Here is an 18,802-nt window from a genome sequence, read left to right on the forward strand (position 1 = left end):
CATCTGATCTTACGGTTTTCAAGATTCCTATTATATAAAGATCAGATCGCAAATTTGATCTTGAAGTCACATATATTCTCTTTTACTCTCTTCTTCCTTTCTCTCTGCATTCTTGCATTGTTTTAGTTAGTCCTCTTTATTTTTATTTTTTTGAGACGTAGTCTCACTCTGTTGCCAGGCTGGAGTGCAGTAGCATGATCTCAGCTCACTGCAACCTCCACTTCCCGGGTTCAAGAGATTCTCGTGCCTCAACCTCCTGAGTAGCTGGGATTACAGGTGCCCATCACCACACTCATCTAATTTTTGTATTTTTAGTAGAGATGGGGTTTTGCCATGTTGACCAGGCTGGTCTTGAACTCCTGACCTCAGGTGATCCACCTGCCTCAGCCTCCCTAAGTGCTGGGATTACAGGCATGAGCCACCATGCCCAGCCAGTCCTCTTTCTTTTTAAATGGCTTTTCTGTAGTTTCCCTAATGCCGGTCCATTTTCCTGAAAGCTTGCAGTTTTCAATTCAACAATCATGCTCCTGGAAGACTGAATTATTCATCCCCATTCTTCACCCTTCTCTGATCTGTGTTCCTTCCACTAAAAGTTGGCTGGCTGTCTCCTCCCTTGGTTTCGGGCTTGCTCAATGACTTGGTTTGGCAGATGGCTTGTGGGCAGTTCTGAGCCTAGGCCTTGTTTCTGCTCAGCCCTCTTGTGCCTCTCCCATTGCTAGAAAGAGACAGCATCACGGTTAGCCTGTTAGTGCAGGGTAAACAAGAGTGGACTCAGGCAACATGCAGATTAGAGTCACTTAGGTGAGCTCAACCCTATCAGCAGAGCCATGCCAGCCAATCCACAGGGACTTTGTAACACTGTAGGGTGCTCATGTTTGCAATGAGCCTTTAGAACTATTCAAATGTCATTCTGTGAGTGAGAACTAAGCTATGTTCAACTACAGGAAAATGTCTTAGGTGACTGAGTGTCCTTTATCGGAAGAGAGATAACAGCTCTTTCTTCGCATGGGATTGAAGAGTAAAGACACTAATAAACATTGTGGCAGAGAAGATGCCAGCAAGATGAAGAGAAGCAGAAGCTGACTTCCAGGGTAGAAGAAACTCCTCCCTCAGGAGGTCCTGCAGAGGAAACGATGCTCACCACAGTCCTGCTCCTACAGAAAGCAGCTCCAGGGAGCACAGCTCATCCCAGCACACATCCGGTGCCCATTTGGCTCAAAGTCATGACTAGAACAGAAGAAACGGCCCCTGGATCCAGGCCTCACCACCCACGCCCGTAGGCTATCGTGATTTCCTTCCTCTGGCTTGGGATTCTAGCTCTAAATGGGTGAGACTGCCTGCATACATTGAGTGTGCTCTTTATTCCATTGACTTAAAGGATAAAAAGAACTTTAACAATTTTTTTCTGAGTATAATCATGACCACCTGAACAATAAACCAGCCCCTAACTCGCAACACCTCCTTCCAATGGTCAATTTACCCAGAAACTGAGTCTCAGTTTAAGACTCTAGCCTCCGCACGCAATGGCTCATTCTACAAGTGCAAGTTACCACCTACTGGACCATAATAACAACATATTTGCATTCAAGCCAAGGTTAAACTGCCCATTTGATTGGAAGACCATGCTTCCCAGTGCTATTTAAGAAAAACAGAATAGGACGGACACGGTGGTTCACACCTGTAATCCCAACACTTTGGGAAGCTGAGAGGGAAGAATCACGTGAAGCCAGGAGTTCAAGACCAGCCTAAGCAACATAGTGAGACTCTTTCTCTACCAAAAAAAAAAAAAACAAAACGCTAAGCACAGTGGCATGAGCTTTTATTCCCAGCTATTTGAGAGGCTGAGGTGGGAGGATAGCTTAAGTCCAGGAGTTTGAGGCTGCAGTAAGCTATGATCGCACCACTGCAGTCCAGCCTGGACAGCAGAGTGAGACCTCATCTCTTAAAAAAAAAAAGAAACAAAAAGAAAAATAGAAAAGGGCATGTAACTAACTTTATCCTATTTTCCAAATCCTTTCTGCCTTCTGTCTATAATAACACCTACTCTCTCTATATATATATGTATAGGATATCCATATGTATGATATAAATGGTTGATAACAGTTTAGCCTTTATCCTTTGTATTCTAAGAAAAAGCATGTGCATGTACACGGGTGTGTGTAAGTATATATATGTATATGTATACACAAACCCTCCAAACTTTTTCTTGGCCAGTTTCCTTCACAGTGTTTAGCCAAGCTGCTCTGAAAGCTCTTTAAGACACATGAGGACCTAAGCAAAGTAGGGACATAGGCTGACGTATGCCTTTGGGATTTACTCGGCTTGCTTTTCCCTTTAGTGACACTATTACAGGTGCCCTCAGAGTCTTAATTTGTTGTTGGTTATAAATGGCTGGTAGCAGCTTAGCTATTACCTTTTGTATTTTAAAAGAGCTCACGCCCAGTGCGGTGGCTCATGCCTGTAATTCCAGCACTTTGGGAGGCCGAGGCGGCGGATCACAAGGTCAAGAGATCAAGACTATCCTGGCCAACATGGTGAAACCCCATCTCTACTAAAAATACAAAAATTAGCTGGGCGTGGTGGTGCACGCCTGTAGTCCCAGCTACTTGGGAGGCTGAGGCAGGAGAATCGCTTGAACCCAGGAGGCGGAGGTTGCAGTGAGCCAAGATTGCGCCACTGTACTCCAGCCTGGTGACAGAGCGAGACTACATCTAAAAAAAAAAAAAAAAAAAAAAAAAAAGAGCTCATAAGCTCAGAAGACAGAGATGAAGCTCCAGATGGTGAGATTTCAGGCAGAATTTGGTGGGATGGGTTGGAGGGACAGATTTGGTTCTAAGGTATCTACGCTTACCACCTTCCATCCCTATCTCATATCTCTCTGGCTAGGTGTCCTAGGACCTGGAGTGGCTATAGCTCCCAAGTAAAAGCCTACATTATTGCTCTTGTCTGAGCCTGGCCAGTCATTGCCCACAGACAGGTCGCTTATCTCCCAGATTGAAGTGATCAGATCCTGGTTGAGAACCATAAAGAAACCACTCTCTGAGCAGCGAAAGCAGACAATACAAAGTTAATTTTTAGAGCACGGGCACATAACCTACAGAGGTGCTCTCACTCAGTACTTCCGCACTCTTCATTTCAATCCCAAGACTGTTGACTACAGTTTTCCCATTTCGAATTGACCAAATATAGCAAATTTGAAAACAGATTCACTACAGCAGCAATAACAGCTAACAACCTGACCTGAAGGAGGAAAAAGATGACAGCTAATATAAGAACTCAAAGGGAGCACCTAGTGAAGGGGCAACCTGCTCACAACACCTCGTGGTCCCATGAAGCCATCACTGTGCTGTATTACAGCCCAATGTAATAATTAGTACTCTTTGCAGCCACAAAAAAGGATGAGATCATGTCCTTTGTAGGGACATGGATAGAGGTGGAGGCCATTATCCTTAGCAAACTAACACAGGAACAGAAAACCAAATATTGCATGTTCTCACTTATAAGTGAGAACTAATGATGGAACACACGGACATGTAGAAGGGAACAACACATGCTGGGGCCTTTTGGAGAGTGAAGGGAGGGAAGAGGGAGAGAATCAGGAAAAATAACTAACGGGTACTAGGCTTAATACCTGGGTGGCGAAATAAACTGTTCAACAAATCCCCATGATACAAGTTTACCTATGTAACAAACCTGTATTTGTACCCTTAAACTTAAAATAAAAGTTAAAAATAAAAAGAATTATTAGTACTCTGTGTCATAACTCTGGGTCATCTGGAAAAGTTTAAACAACATCAATGTGCTTTGTTTAGGAAGAAAATTCTCAAGTACAGAAGATAACAGTATTGAGAAAGGCCACCTAGAGGAGAGCAGTGGTTACTGCAATGAAAAACTAGCAGGGGTTCCCTGGGCTGGAAGCCACCTACCTCTGAATGTTATCTTCAAGTTGCTTGACTCTGAACTCATCCTCTTCAGACTGCCGCCTCCTGGCTTCCTCCTCTTCGGCAGTTCCAGCGGGTATGCCCTGCAGCAGCCATTTCTCCCGAAGCACTTTGGACTGTGGGAGTGAGGGAAGACAACAGACAAGATTATACTTTTAAGTCCACACTGTCCTCTCCCTCTGCAGTGGTGCTGTTTTAGCTCCACCCCTCATCAGCGCTGCCTGAATCGCTGCCTTCACCTCCTCACTAACTTGGCTCCTTACTTCCCTCTAGACCAACACCCAAAGAGATTTATTTCTACATCATTTTCTATTATTAAAAAAAATTAAAAACAGAGTGAACTGTATAATGAATGACCATGTTACCTCATCTAGATTTAACAATTATGAACATTTGGCCATATTTTCCCATATATTTTTCATCAAATGATTTTAAAGTAAATAACAACCGTATTTTACCCAACAATATGTCAGTATGAGTCTATAAAAATTAAGAACATTTTTCTATGCAACTGTAATTTAATTAACTTCCTACAACCACCTAATATCTGATCCATATTAAAGTGTTTTAAAAAGATTGTCAAGACTCTTATTCAATGACTCCCTTCTTTAATGACTCCCAATCATCTTCAGCAATAATCTCTAAATGTTATAAAAATCATATGCCCCTAGGTGGGCACAGTGGCTGATGTCTGTAATCCCAACACTTTGGGAGGCTGAGGCAGGAGGATTGCTTGATTCCAGGAGTTGTAGACCAGCTTGGGCAATGTAGTGAGACCTTGTCTCTACAAAAAAATTAAACAATTAGCTGGGTGTGGTGGTGCATGCCTGCAGTCCCAGCTACTCAGGAAGGCTGAGGTGGGAGGATCGCTTGAGCCAGGTAGGTCAAGGCTGTAGCGAGCTCTGATAATGCCACTGCACTCCAGCCTGGGTGATAGAACGAGAACCTGTCAAAAAAAAAAAAAACAAAACAAAACCATACATCCCATGCTTGCAGGTGTACTACAATACAGTACAGTGGAATAAAAAGCTTTTGTTTCAGGTCGATGGTTTGGAGGCAGCAATTACTGCTTTGAGAAGGGAAATGAAAACAGTTCAAGAAAAAAGCATGTTGAAATTCCCTAAAAGGAAGAGCAAGGAGAGGTAGATGTGAGAGGATAATTTTGATTCAGGTTCCACTTATATGGTCCCTAGATGGCTGATGGCAGTAGCCACTAACCCTGTACATAATGGCAGAGGACCTGTGAGCATGCCCATGGGCAGGTCAGTGGTCACCAGAGGGGACCAAAGTGAGGATGCAGGGCACATGACCAATTCTTCCCAGAAACAGTAAGCAACCAAAGGAAGGGCAGGGGCAATGGCTATTAAGCCAGCTAACACAGAATAAAGACCTGGCTCTTTGGTTCCCTGGCTCCCTGGCTCCCTGGCATCACCTCTGTCCAGAATTTCATTTGATCTCATCAGGCAGGGTGAGCGAGGTGAAAGGAAAGAACTCTTCTAATGACTGAGAGCCAGGGAATGCAGGCTTGGAGCAGACTCCCTGAAGCTCTTATGAGCAAAGGATGCACAATTCCATAGACTCTCATTTGTATGCAGCATTAAGGGCACTTTATTATGAACCTATAAGATGAATCTTTAAAAATTACCAACACTGGGCCGGGTGTGATGGCTCACACCTGTAATCCCAACACTTTGGGAGGCCGAGGCGGGCCTATCACCTGAGGTCAGGAGTTCGAGACTAGACTGACCAACATAGAGAAACCCCATGTCTACTAAAAATACAAAATTAGCCAGGTGTGATGGCATGCACCTGTAATCCCAGCTACTCAGGAGACTGAGGCAGGAGAAACGCTTGAATCTGGGAGGCAGAGGTTGCAGTGGGCTGAGATCATGCCACTGCACTCCAGCTTGGACAATAAGAGCGAAACTCCGTCTCAAAAAAAAAAAAATTACCAACACCTAGTATTAGTAAGTTAGACTTCACTAATGGTCCTGATTCACCACTCTATTGAGAAGTCCAGGGGTCATCTGGTGCTGTAGACACCCTGCTCCATGCCCAGGAGCAAGTTCAATCAGCCTAGAATTCCTGCACTTCCAGGATAGACTCTGTGTTGACAATACATCATCAGTGTGGGTTCAGGTGACCATGGTTTTTATTGATGTTATTCTTGCCTTTTCATTACAAATCATTTTTTTTACTATACTTTAAGTTTTAGGGTACATGTGCACAACGTGCAGGTTTGTTACATATATATACATGTGCCATGTTGGTGTGCTGCACCCATTAACTCGTCATTTAACATTAGGTATATCTCCTAATGCTATCCCTCCCATCTCCCCCCACCCACAAATCATTGTTTGTAGAGATCTGTTTGATTACTCTTGCAGCACATAGGCAAATTTATGGTACTTGACCTGTAATTTTTTAATAATTAGGCTTAAAGACTTGAGTTTGTTCACATCCTAACTATACTCTTACAGTGATTATAGACAGGAGCCACCCCCACCCCAATATGCGTAAACAGTTATGCATCAGTGGTAACATGCTGCCTGTTGAATGGGCTCTGTATAAATAGTGTGCATCTACCACCAGGGTAGGTATTAAAATGTACAGTTTTTACATTATAGGGCATTGTTTGATAATATAAAATCATGTGTAAAAGAGTGCAGTATAATTTGTTTACGTTGGTTGCCTATCAAAGCTTTATCAGAGATTCTTTTCCACTGGAAAGTGGAAAAGGGTGGGGCAAATCGGTTGCTCTTTCTACAAAACATTCAGAACCATTGTTCTCCACAAAAACCTCTCAAAATTTCCCAGACAGACCCTGTTTTACACATTATGAGACGTAATTTTTTAGTCAATTAATGTTTTTATATTTTTATTCAGATAATTTAATCTGGTGTAGGCACAAAATAAATTGTTCATTGGTAGCATTTCTGAAGTAGAAGAATGATTATTGCTTTGCTTTTCTTGAACTATAACTTGGCTCTGAAATTTACTCTCAGGAAGAGGGTAGAGACTGCAAGAGGCCATGCTGAGCAGTGGCTAACAGCCTGAGCTCTGGAACCAGTCTGCCATTTACCAGCTGAGTGAGCTTGGACAGACTCTTTCACCTCACTGAGCCTCAGTTTTCTCATCTGTAAAATGGAGAAAATAGCAGTGCCCATCTCAGAGGGTTGTTAGGAGGATTAAAGGAGTTTATAGGCTAAAACGGCCACACACATACTTAGTACTATAGAAATGTTTACTATTGTTGTTGTTCATCCTGTTCCCTTGGCCTCTGCTTTATTTACCTAAGAAAGAACAAGTAAAATACCACCAGAGAAGCCTTCCACCTCTACTGGCTCTGAGACACACTCTATGGCCCTTTCATACTACCCACAAATTCTCTCTTTTTACATCTGTTCCCCCTGTAGCCTGCCGGTTCCTGGAAGTCTGGGACTGACTGTCCTTTATCCACCTTCACATTCATTGTGTCACCTAGAATTTCCCAATTCATCCATTGTTTCATTCAGTCAATGGAATTGTAGCCCAATTCCCTAGAATGAATGAGTAAATGGATGAACTGGGAAATTCTCAACTTTCCTTCTCTCTAATTATTTGGGAGGGGTAGGGACCACACTTTCAGGGTGCTTCCTGTGCTAAAGATGTCCAAACCACAGATAGTAAAAACCTTAGGATTCTGGGGGACAGACATCCTGGAAGCCTTGGTGTTGGTGTGGACCCTTCTGGAAAGGCAGCCGTGGACAGTCCTGGCTGTCTGCACACCAGCAGGGATGCTCTGCAGCCACATCTTCTTGCAACATAAGTGGCTGCTCTTGGAATGTTCTCTCTGATCTTCTTCACACAGTGCCTCCTGCCACCACATGAAGGGTCTAGCCCCTCACTTCTCACCAACTTAGCTGCCACCATCAGCAGGTAGCTCTGGCCAGAGCAGCCTGGTGACTCTGGTCACCCAGAGGTGCATGTCCCTCTACTTCCATCTGTTTTCTTGATATAGGCATGACATCATTAAGAACATTCCCACAGGAGGAGCCAGGAAGAGAGGCTCCAACAGAAAAAGGCAGTAGTGGGGCTGGGTGTGGTGGCTCATGCCTATAATCCCAGCACTTTGGGAGGCCAAGGCAGGTGGATCACCTGAGGTCAGGAGTTCGAGACCAGCCTGGCCAAAATGGCAAAACACCGTTTCTACTAAAAATACAAAAATTAGCTGGGTGTGGTGGCGAGCACCTGTAATCCCCACTACTCAGGAGGCTGAGGCAGGAGAATTGCTTGCACTCAGGAAGCAGATGTTGCAGTGAGCCGAAGATCACGCCACTGCACTCCAACCTGGGTGACAGAGCACGACTCTGTCCCAAAAAAAAAAAAAAAAAGAAAGAAAGAAAGAAAGAAAAAAAACTGGAAAAGGCAGTAGGCCTGGTCTCAGAGAATCCTGTTTCACAAAGGTGTTTAGACATTTTTAAGAAGCCAAAAAAGCATAGTTGATTTTCTACTTAGCTCCAAAGTCATGCTGTCAGGGGAAATCACCAATTCAAAAGGCTTCCTTAACCGACTCCAGATCCCCCTCATGTTGTCTCCAACATGTCTCCAAATGGAGTGGTGTATACTGAATGCACCATCCAAAGCACAGTGTTCCCTATACTGTGCTGGCTTGTATTGGCTGCCTCAGTGTTTCAGAATTTAGTGGAAGCAGAGCTCAATAGAAATAAAAAAAATAAAAATTAAAAAACCTTTTCTCTGCTTGTGGCCTTTATTGTCTAAATAACATACATTTAAAAAAGTATTATAGCTAACATAGTATCATAGCTTTAGTAGAGATAGGGTTTCACCATGTTGGCCAGGCTGGTCTCGAACTCCTCCCAAGGTGCTAAGGACTGTCAAACTTCACATTTGTCAAATGAATGTCACCATGGCAAGTCAACACAAGGAAGGAGCAGATGGGGAGCTGGCAGCTGGACAAAGGGAACCTTGACAGGGGCTTCTGAAAGGAGGACAGAGGGAACTCCCAAAGTAAATCTGTTTCTTGCTCTACTGGCCTGGCCAGCTCTGGAAAAACAAAAAGCAAGAACTGAGTTTCCCAAACTTCAGTATGCATAAGGACCACCAGGAGAACTTCCTAAGACACTGATTCCAGGACCCACCCATGGAGATGCAGATTCTCTAAGTCTCGCATAAGGCCTGGGAATTTGAATTTTAATGAGCTCCCAGGTGATGCTGTCATTGGCAATGCCAGACTGAGGACCACGATTTGAGTAGCACAGCATGAGGACCTATGACTATCCAAATGCTTGAAGAATACACAAGCTTTCTCAATGGCTGGTCAAACACCATAATCTAAAAGAACTACCCATCCTCTCCTTCTGTGTCCCCAACTCAGGAGCAGTGGCTCTCTTATCCCTTTCCTAGGTGCCAAGAACTCTGCCAGTCCCTGAAGTCACAGCTCAGGAAGACAGGCAAGTCCCTACTCTCACCCAAGCCTTCATCCCAATAAACAAGGATGCAAGTTAATTTCAGACTATGATGCTGCCTAGGAAGAGGTAGACAGGACAATGTCACAAAGAGGGACCAGGGGAGGACATTTAAAGTGGGAAAGGTCTCTCTGATGACTTGAACATTCAAGCTGTGATCTGAGATCTGGAGGGGTGTTCCAGGTGGAGGGACCGGCAAATGTACCAGCCTGGTGGTAGGACAGAGTTTGGTGTGCTTGCGGACCACAACAAATGCCCGAGTGGCTGGACCATAATAAGTGAGGTTGGGGTGGGAGGGCAGAACAAACTGAAGATGGAAAAGAAGGCAGGGGGAAGATTAGGTAGGATTCTGTAGCCTTATTAAGAGTTTGTGGCATCTTCTAAGCTCAATAGGAAGAACACATTGCAAGGGGCAGGACTACAAAGTACAAGTGATGGGAGTTTATTGCATGGTTCAAGTGACAGAGCATATTAGCTTGAAACGGAAGAGGGACAGAAGAATCAAAAGGCATGGTGGTACATTCTGGAGGTAGATCAGTGTGACTTGTAATAGGTTAGATGTGGGCTGAGAAAAAGGGAAGGATTAGGGTGATGCATAGATATTTGGTTTGAGTGAAAGGGTGAATAGTGGTATCATCAATTGGAGACAGGGAAGAGTAGAACAAATGATAGAAAAGCAGAAAATAAAATCTTTCATTTTGGACATGTTAAGTTTGAGAGACTTCTAAATGAAAGTGACATCCATCTAAGTGGACATGTCAGAAAAGCAGTTGAACATGGAAGACTGGGATTCTCAATTTGGCAGTCATATATACATAAATGGTATTTGCAGCCATAGTACTGGGTGATGATGGTGACAATAATGATAATTCTTATAGAACTCTTACTGCTTTATGTGCTTTACATGTAAATCCACTTAACTTTCACAAGCATCCCACGAGGTAGGTGCTAACATTAACTGACTTATCCATGGTATCACACCAAGTGAGCTGCGGATCTGGGATTTGAAGCCAAGAGGTACACTCTGCTATCTTGCCTCTGTGTACGATCACCCAAGAATCCTTTTTTCTTTTTTGCTCAAATAGGATTTACAAAATCAGGTGCCACTGATCCACTTCATAACATGGAAAACTATTTTTCAGCTCCTCTAGTGGTGGGTTCCATACTGATGCTCTCTCTCCCCTACTTGCCCCTGAGTTCTCGCAGTCAGGGCTGTATCTTCTATTCATCCACGGAGGCTGACATGTGAGGAATTCTTGGAAAATCATGCACATACACTGTACTTTAGCAAATATAAAATCTTGGATCACTAAAGCTAAAAAAAGATCACAGAGATCATCTAACCCAATCTTTTTCATCTACAGCTAAGGTAACTGCAATGAAGTCATTTTTCTTACTTTCTTTTATTTTTTATTTTATTTTTGTAGAGATGGAATCTATGTTGCCCAGGCTGGTCTCGAATTCCTAGGTTCAAATGATCCTCCCACCTCAGCCTCCCAAGTACTGGGATTACAGGCATGAACCACTGTGCCCAGCCTAGATACCACTTTTTGAGGTGACCCCGGTAAATAGTGAGGCATGTCTGGAGAGGCTGGGTGAAGCAGAGTGGGGAAGTAGGAGGTGAATCAGAACTTGTAATAAGTCTCCAGTTGTTTCCTGGTCAGATGTTTGTTATTTTTTTAAAGTCATATCTGGCAATCTTTTTTACTTGCATATTCTGGCTTTGATGTCATACATAGATAAGACTTCCTTACCCTCACTATAAAAATATTCACCCATGATTCCTTTGTATACTTTCATGATTTTACTTTTTACTGTGGATCTTTCATTCATTTGTAATCTGGCTGAAGCTGATATTGGCTATTCTAGTGGATGATGGTTGGAATATGGCTAAATTCAATTTTCATTTCTTTTCTTTTCTTTTTTATTTGAGATAGAGTCTCATTATGTCACTCAGGCTGGAGTGTAGTGGTGTGATCTTGGCTCACTGCAACCTACACCTCCCAGGTTCAAGAGATTCTCCTGCCTCAGCCTCCCAAGTAGCCCAGCTAATTTTTGTATTTTTAGTAGAGACGGGGGTTTCACCATGTTGGCTAGGCTGGTCTCGAACTCCTGACCTCAGGTCATCTGCCCGCCTTGGCCTCCCAAAGTGTTGGGATTAGAGGCATGAGCCACTGCGCCTGGCCTAAATTCAGTTTTCTAACAGAAAATGGGTTAAACTCAGCATGAGGCAATAGCTGCGTTTGTGTTTTCAGTCATTCATCTGTGTCCTGTCCCTCATCCTCTTCCCCTATCCTTCCCACTCTTTCCTTTCTCTTTCTTGACTCTCAATAAACAAGATCTTGGTTTGGTTTTAAGATTTTGTTATATGCTTCAGTCCACACAGGGACAAGCCGACCCAAGACTTCTGATAGAAGAAATCAGGTTTTAACTTCCATTCAAGCTCTGGGTATGGAAACAAGGGAGGAAATCTAAGGTTACTTTACACTGTGTACTGTGCCTATCTGTTCAATATTTTAAAATTTGAAATAAGCCTTTCACACATCCCAGTAACAAGGAAAAGTCTAAAATTAGTGCTAAATGTTCAAAACCGGGAAAGACACTGTAATATCTTTGTAGCAAGTCTTCTGATACCTTCGGGCTCTTCAGCAAATGACCTTAGTGGGTTGACAATAAATATTTCACAGGGTCACAATTCAGCCTTTCATCTTTTTTCATTCAGCTTTCTTGGAAGAAAAGGCTGTGGTCTTCAAAATATAATGACAATTTTTATAGCTTGGATTAGAAGAAAACTCTAGTGAGGGTTCCCTACTCATGAATAAGTAATTCAAAGGCAGTTTATATATTGAAGACGTGGTATTAGCAATTTGATTCTGACAGGGCCAACTCTGTCAGGCAAACCTTTGTAAATATGACAGTCTCCAAGGAATTCATGTTGCAGTAGGTCCTGAGTGCCTACGCTGTGCTGGGACTTTGAACAGACCAATAAAATAGACAAATCTCTGGCAATTCAACCAAGGGACAGAAGGAAATATTAAATTCCTTCTGCTCTAGTATGATATAGTAGCTGATTTATTTTTTAAAAATCCATATCATCACAAGTCTCATTATAAAAAAATAAAAATAAATAATTGTTTCTATGAAATAAAAAGCCAAGACAATTTTTCAAAAGAATAATGATAGTTCTTGTCTTATGAAATATTACAATATATTAAAAACCTATAGGGATTAAATGAGAACGATACTGGCACAGGAATGGGCAGATTAATGGAATAAAAAGAATCCATAAATGGTAGACTCAAATGTAAGTCAGAAATATGTAGGTGATAAAGAAGACATTTAAATCAGTGAGGGAAAGGATGAATTAATCAATAAATCACATTGAGACAAGCAGCTCAGCATCAGTAGAAAGTAAAGTTATATTCCTACTGCATACCTCGTCTGTAAATAAATTCTAGATGAATTAATGCTACTGAAGTATAAGAAACATAATAGCTAAGAGTTTGAGATGGAGACATTCTTTTCAAGGAAGACATCAAAGTCAGTTATCCTAAAGTGAAAGAATGTTCCATGGGATTTTATAAAAATTATAAATTTTTGTATGGGAATTAAAAAGAAGCCACATAAAAAAGGGGTAAAAGTTAATGTTATTCCAATGCTAATGTTAATATAATTTCATTTTACCCACAGGTTGGTGAGCCCTGTGAACAATGGTTACATATCTTAATCTACAGAAATATATCGGGAAAAAACTATAGAAGGATATACTTCTGCATGGGTTCTATTTGAATGGTAAGTATACAGTACATATGTTTTTTCTTTATATTTTGCTGTACTTTTTAATTTAGTTTTGGCAATGATTATACATTCTTTCCTTTTGTAATCATCAAAAATAATATAGCTACAAAAATTGCTTACTAGTTCTACTTGTAATGCTTAGAAATTATTACACCACACTACATATAGCTAAGGATGCCTTAAAAATACATCTGAGTTTAATTTGGCCTGGAGTTCAAAGTGTCTTGAGGTTTCCTAATCACTGGGATGTAGCAGCTAGTATTTTACCATTTTATACTTTGGTCTTTTATTGTATTATGGAATTTGCTCAAAGTCCATATACAAAGTGATGCTATTCCATTTTGTAGAGCTGCTCACTATATGCTCCTAAATATTGCAGTGAGTAAGTCTTCTAAAAATATCTATGAATGCCAAAACTACTATCTTGCATTCTATTTATTTGCTTTGACCAGAGACCAGTGAATCTTTCTAAATAATTCATCTCATTGCATGAGAATAAGGGTCCACAGGCTATCTGATAATTCCCACATGTGAGAATTATATCTTAAGACGTAGAATATGAGAATTATATAAAGAATATGAAAGTTATATCTTATAAACATGACAACTAACTCTAATGCAAGGAGAATATTTTTTTTCTTAGAGAATATCTAGGATTTTGTGAATTAGTGAAACAAATATTGATTACTGACATATTTCCTAATATTCTCCACTTCAAGGAACTTCAGTAATCATTGTGACATGTCTCCACGTGATCTAAATTTTCTGGAGTCCATCACAATATATTTAGAGTAAGAGAGACAGCAATGATGGTAACTGGCATCCCACTAGACGAATTATTCCAAAGGAAACATTTCTTTCAAAGAGAACAGTGGCCTGGAAAGAGCTCGATCTTTGAAGGCAGACAGCCCAGGAGTTTCTCTCAGGCTCCCTCACTTATACTCTCTATGGTCTTGGGCAAATCACTTGACCTCATGAGTTTGTTCCCATACCTGTAAGACAAAGAGAGTAATAACGGTCTTGTGGTCATTATTGAGGGTGTGTGTTTAAAGTACCAGGCACGTATTAGGCACTCAAAAAAATTGTGACTGTTACTGACGGTGGCTAACAGGCTACCAGGAGAAAACTGGCCAACTCCTTGGAGAGGCTCACAGAGAAGAAAATATAACCTCCACAAATGTACTTCCATCCAGGGGCGAGGCCACTAGGCTGCAAACTGGATGATTACAGGGAAAAAGTCTCATGCTATTCAAGTTCAGTCACCAGTTTATTGATTTAAAGTGAAACATATTCCTTCCTAGTTCCTAAAGTGGTCATATCCTTCAATCAGGCAATCCCTTCCTCATATCAAAATAACTGAATAATTATAAGGAGGGTGAATTCAGAACAAAGAGAGGCAAGGTCCTGAGGGAAGTTTTACTTGGGCCTCACTATGGCCTGAGGACCCTCCTCACCTTACCACTGACCCCACCTCACCAGCACACAGAAATTCAGGACCTCCCAAAGCTGGGGGTCTCTCTGCAGGTAGTACTAGACAACCATTGCCACCTTTGGAACCTCTGAGCTTTCCTTTTTCAGTATTCAAGGCAAATAACTCACCCTCATTCTGTCCACACAAGCCTTTCCCAGAGAGAGACATACAATGCACTCACCTCTGCTTAGTAAGTTACCATCACCTCCAGTCCTCCCCACCTCACCCACCTCCTGCCCTGCAATAGCAAGGTTGCCATGGTGCGAGTGTTGGGTGATCCCTCAGATAGCCAATCTCATCAACTGTGCGAGAAGTTTACCAAGATAGCCATAAAGAACTAGCTGATTCTGTTGTTTCCAAGTCCTTGAGAAAAACCTCACTGCTTCCCCATACAAGACCAAGTTAATTTCTACTGCTGTTTCTGTTGATTGGATGGATGGATGGATGGATGGATGGATGGATGGATGGATGGATGGAAAGATGGATGAATGGATGCATAGATGAAAAATGAATATGCAATCCCAGCACTTTGGGAGGCCAAGGCAGGTGGATCACAACCTCAGGAGATCGAGACTATCCTGGCTAACATGGTGAAACCCCATTTCTACTAAAAATACAAAAAAAAAAAAAAAAAATCAGCTGGGCGTGGTGGCGGGCATCTGTAGTCCCAGCTACTCAGGAGGCTGAGGCAGGAGAATGGTGTGAACCCGGGAGGTGGAGCTCACATGCCACATCATGCCACTGCACTCCAGCCTGAGTGACAGAGCGAGACTCCGTCTCAAACAAACAAACAAAAAATGAACAGATGTAATATGAACAGAATATACTAATACTGCACTGGACATCAGCAATAAATGAGCCCTTGGTATCTTATTTGGCACCCAGGATCATGAGAAGGGAGACCAAAAAAAACACAAAACATCCCTTGATGTTTTGACATATGTTTATTCCCTGACTGGATTCAGGGAATACAAAAGCAAAGAACTACACTGAGCTTAAAGTGAGGCTGTCTAGCCCAAGGCAGCCTCTCTTTTTCCATTCGGTCCTCTTATTTAGAAGTTCACCTTTAACCAGAAATTCACGGAGGTTTTAGTACATGTTGGTCTCTTATAAGCACTGTACTGAATGGACTGTACTCTGAGCCAGAGACCTAGCTCTGCCCAGATTGACCTTGAACAATTCACTCAGTTCTATTAGGTGTTTTTAAGGCCCCCTCTCTGTGAGAAGAGGATACTAATTTTAGCCCTCCATCCTCCCTCAGGAACGTTGTGGGGAAAGAGCAACGGCACCGGGGATACAGAGCAAGCTCCTACAAAGAAAGATCTGTCAATGAATTTATATGATGAACAGAGAGAAACAGGCAATATCCTCAGTATCATGCTGCTTTTCTTCCTTTTAAGCACATTTCTCTGGTTAAGGTTAATGGCAAAAACTGATAAACATGCTAAGCAGATATAGGTCATGCTGCTATTTTCAATCAGTAACTCGCTTGCTGATGGTTCTCATTTTGGGTATTCCTTTAGCACAATCCTGTTTTCTAGAAAAGGATAGGAAAAGAAGCCATAAAGGTTTATCTTGTTGAAAAAAATTCAAATAATTCATACCGAGCATCACCCCGAAAGTCAGCACCACCTTCCCACCCAGCCCTCTGAGCAATGCAGCTCTGTGCAGGCAATGTCACAGCAACATGGGGTAAGCAGGAGAGGGTTTTCCTGCCAAAAAGCCCAGGAGCAGTCAAAGGCAAGCAGCAACTCCCGGCTGGCCGTTGGAATGTGGTCACATTATTCTCTGAACATGTGAAAAGCAACATTCTGCAACCAGTGGGGTCCTTGTGACAGTGACAGAGCTTTCTCCTGAGCTGTAATCAATTACGATGCTTAAGTGCATCATGTTTTAAAGAAAAAATAAACAGCTCTTGTGTGCTGTCTCTCTTTCTCTCTCTCTCTTTTTAGATGGTACCATGGAGACCCGTCTGAGTCAAATCATTTCAAAGCCATCTTTGACCAACTGCTTGCTCTCACAGAACACTTTCAAAATTGTTAAAGTACAAATAAAATAAATGAATAATCTGAAATACACAGTGTTGTTCTTTTATCTGATCACATTGTTTAATCTCCCTTTTCTCCATATCAAGAAAGGAAATACTAATATTTTTAAGTGAATAAAAAGAACATTCTGTGAAATATATCTTTTGGGGTCTCTGAGCAAACACACCCAGCACCTTCGCATGGGAGAAACAATCCTGAAATGCTGCCTCACCCACCCTGTGAAGTATTCTCATCCAATTTCTATATATAGCCACCACACTTCACATGCACAAACCCTCCACCCTGTCCACATGCACACTGTAATCTTATGCTTGCAGAAATTGGAATGCTGTAATAATGCCCTGAATTTGAGAAATTCACAAGAAAAGCCAAGAGATGGTTTCCTGATTGAATGAAAAAGGCTGGTTTGGTTGGCGGCAGTGCCTTCACGGCAGGGCAGGCACTGCCCAGCTCTCCGGAGTGTGATCTGCATGTCTAATAATGGAATAGGTTCCTGGGATCAGCCACTTACCTTGGAATGCTGCAGCAGAAGTATCTGCTCGTCAAGCTGTTGTCGCTTGCCTTCTATTTCAGTCTGCCTCTTTCTTTTTTCCTTGAAAATAAAGAGAGAGAGGCTGTAAGAGTGGGTGGGTGTTGGCTCCAGAAATTTTAAGGCAGAAAGCAGCAGCAGCAGCAGCACACATCTGTATAGACACTTCCAGAGACACCGGGCACACACGCAGTGTCACCTGCCCCACCGTCTCTGGGTGTGTTGCAAGCAGCAGCATTCTCCTAACATGTCTGCTGTAGGCTCGAAGAGTGGGAGAAATTCTCCTCACTCAGCCAGGCTGCAAGAATTTAATCCAAAAGAAAAGACGGTTTCTACACACACACAGACACACACACACACACACACACAGAACCATGTTCTGTGCAGTGTTAATTTGGACACAAAGAATAAAAATGTCTCAATCCAAAAGACAGAGGTTCTTACAAACTGCAAATACCATAGAATAAAACAGTGGGAAATTCTGGGTGAGATTTATTTGATCAAAATCATAGACACAAATAAGCAGACGTTGTTCCAATTTTTGTAGGACAAATCACCCAGTTGGACATACCAAACAATGCAAATGAAATGGGTTATCTTTGCTGCCACTAGCCTTGGGGTAGCACTTCATGTGGGTGGGGCAGCTGAGGTTATGATAAATATGAAATCTGGAATCTGTCTGTCCGGGTCCAACTCCCAGCCCTACCACTCACTACCTGTCTGACTTCTGACAAGTTCTTCTACCTCCCTGGGTCTTGGTCTTCTCGTACATAAAGTGGAGGTAATAACTACACCCAAACCACTTGGTTGTGGAGTGGATTAAATGAGATGATGTAACGTAAAAGGCCTAGAACAATACCTGGCACAGAGTAAGTGCTCAATGTTATTTGCTGTTAGTCTTATTGTCATAAGTTTACTTCTAGATAATGCCTAGAAGCTGGTTGTAAAGGGATATATTTTCCTTGCATTTCCACTATAACCTTTCCATTAGAGTGTACCCTTCATATTTTTCTTCTCTATACTTCTCCAATGTGGACAACAAACATCATATGAATGTGATTCATGAGAACATAAAGGTCTGCTCTCATGATAGTTTCCTTGTTAATGTTCTGTTTCCAAAGCGTACAGGAGTGGTTTGCTGAGACATTTACTATACTGGAGCATTTTCGTTTACTCACATATGCAGGGAGAAACTTATTAGACAGGACATAATGGCATTTGACAATACAACAGCCAAATCCTAGGGACAGCAACAATGCGGAAGCCTGGCTGCTGTGCTTGGTGTTAATGGAAGCTTTTATTTTATGTAGTTGCTATGTTTCCGGGGCTATGATTGTACCATTGCTATTCAAATCAATGTAATCATAATGTGTATTACAACCAAGGTTTTCTGTGCAATGCCCAGACCTTACAAAACATTAGTTCATAATCTTAAGCCACTAGAATATGATATCTAAGTCAGGGATATAATCTCCCTGACAAAGTAAGACGCATGAATATTTTAGGAATGTAGTACCATTTACCAAAGAACTCCAATCAATGGTGCA

General features: G+C 42.0%; 1 protein-coding gene across 3 annotated transcripts in view; it reads right to left on the reverse strand.

Annotated features, from left to right (window-relative positions):
* Positions 1–18,802, reverse strand: part of PALM2AKAP2 (PALM2 and AKAP2 fusion) — a 529,571-nt gene that overhangs the window by 273,368 nt on the left and 237,401 nt on the right. For all 3 annotated transcript variants that reach the window (XM_055271528.2, XM_055271531.2, XM_055271532.2), the window contains exons 3-4: positions 17,238–17,318; positions 3,927–4,057 (exon numbers count right to left, since the gene is read on the reverse strand). In XM_055271528.2, the coding sequence (XP_055127503.1) occupies positions 3,927–4,057; positions 17,238–17,318 (212 nt within the window). The remainder of the gene's footprint in view (positions 1–3,926; positions 4,058–17,237; positions 17,319–18,802) is intronic.

The sequence above is a fragment of the Symphalangus syndactylus genome, chromosome 3 (genome assembly GCF_028878055.3).
Source record: "Symphalangus syndactylus isolate Jambi chromosome 3, NHGRI_mSymSyn1-v2.1_pri, whole genome shotgun sequence".
NCBI lineage: Eukaryota > Metazoa > Chordata > Mammalia > Primates > Hylobatidae > Symphalangus > Symphalangus syndactylus.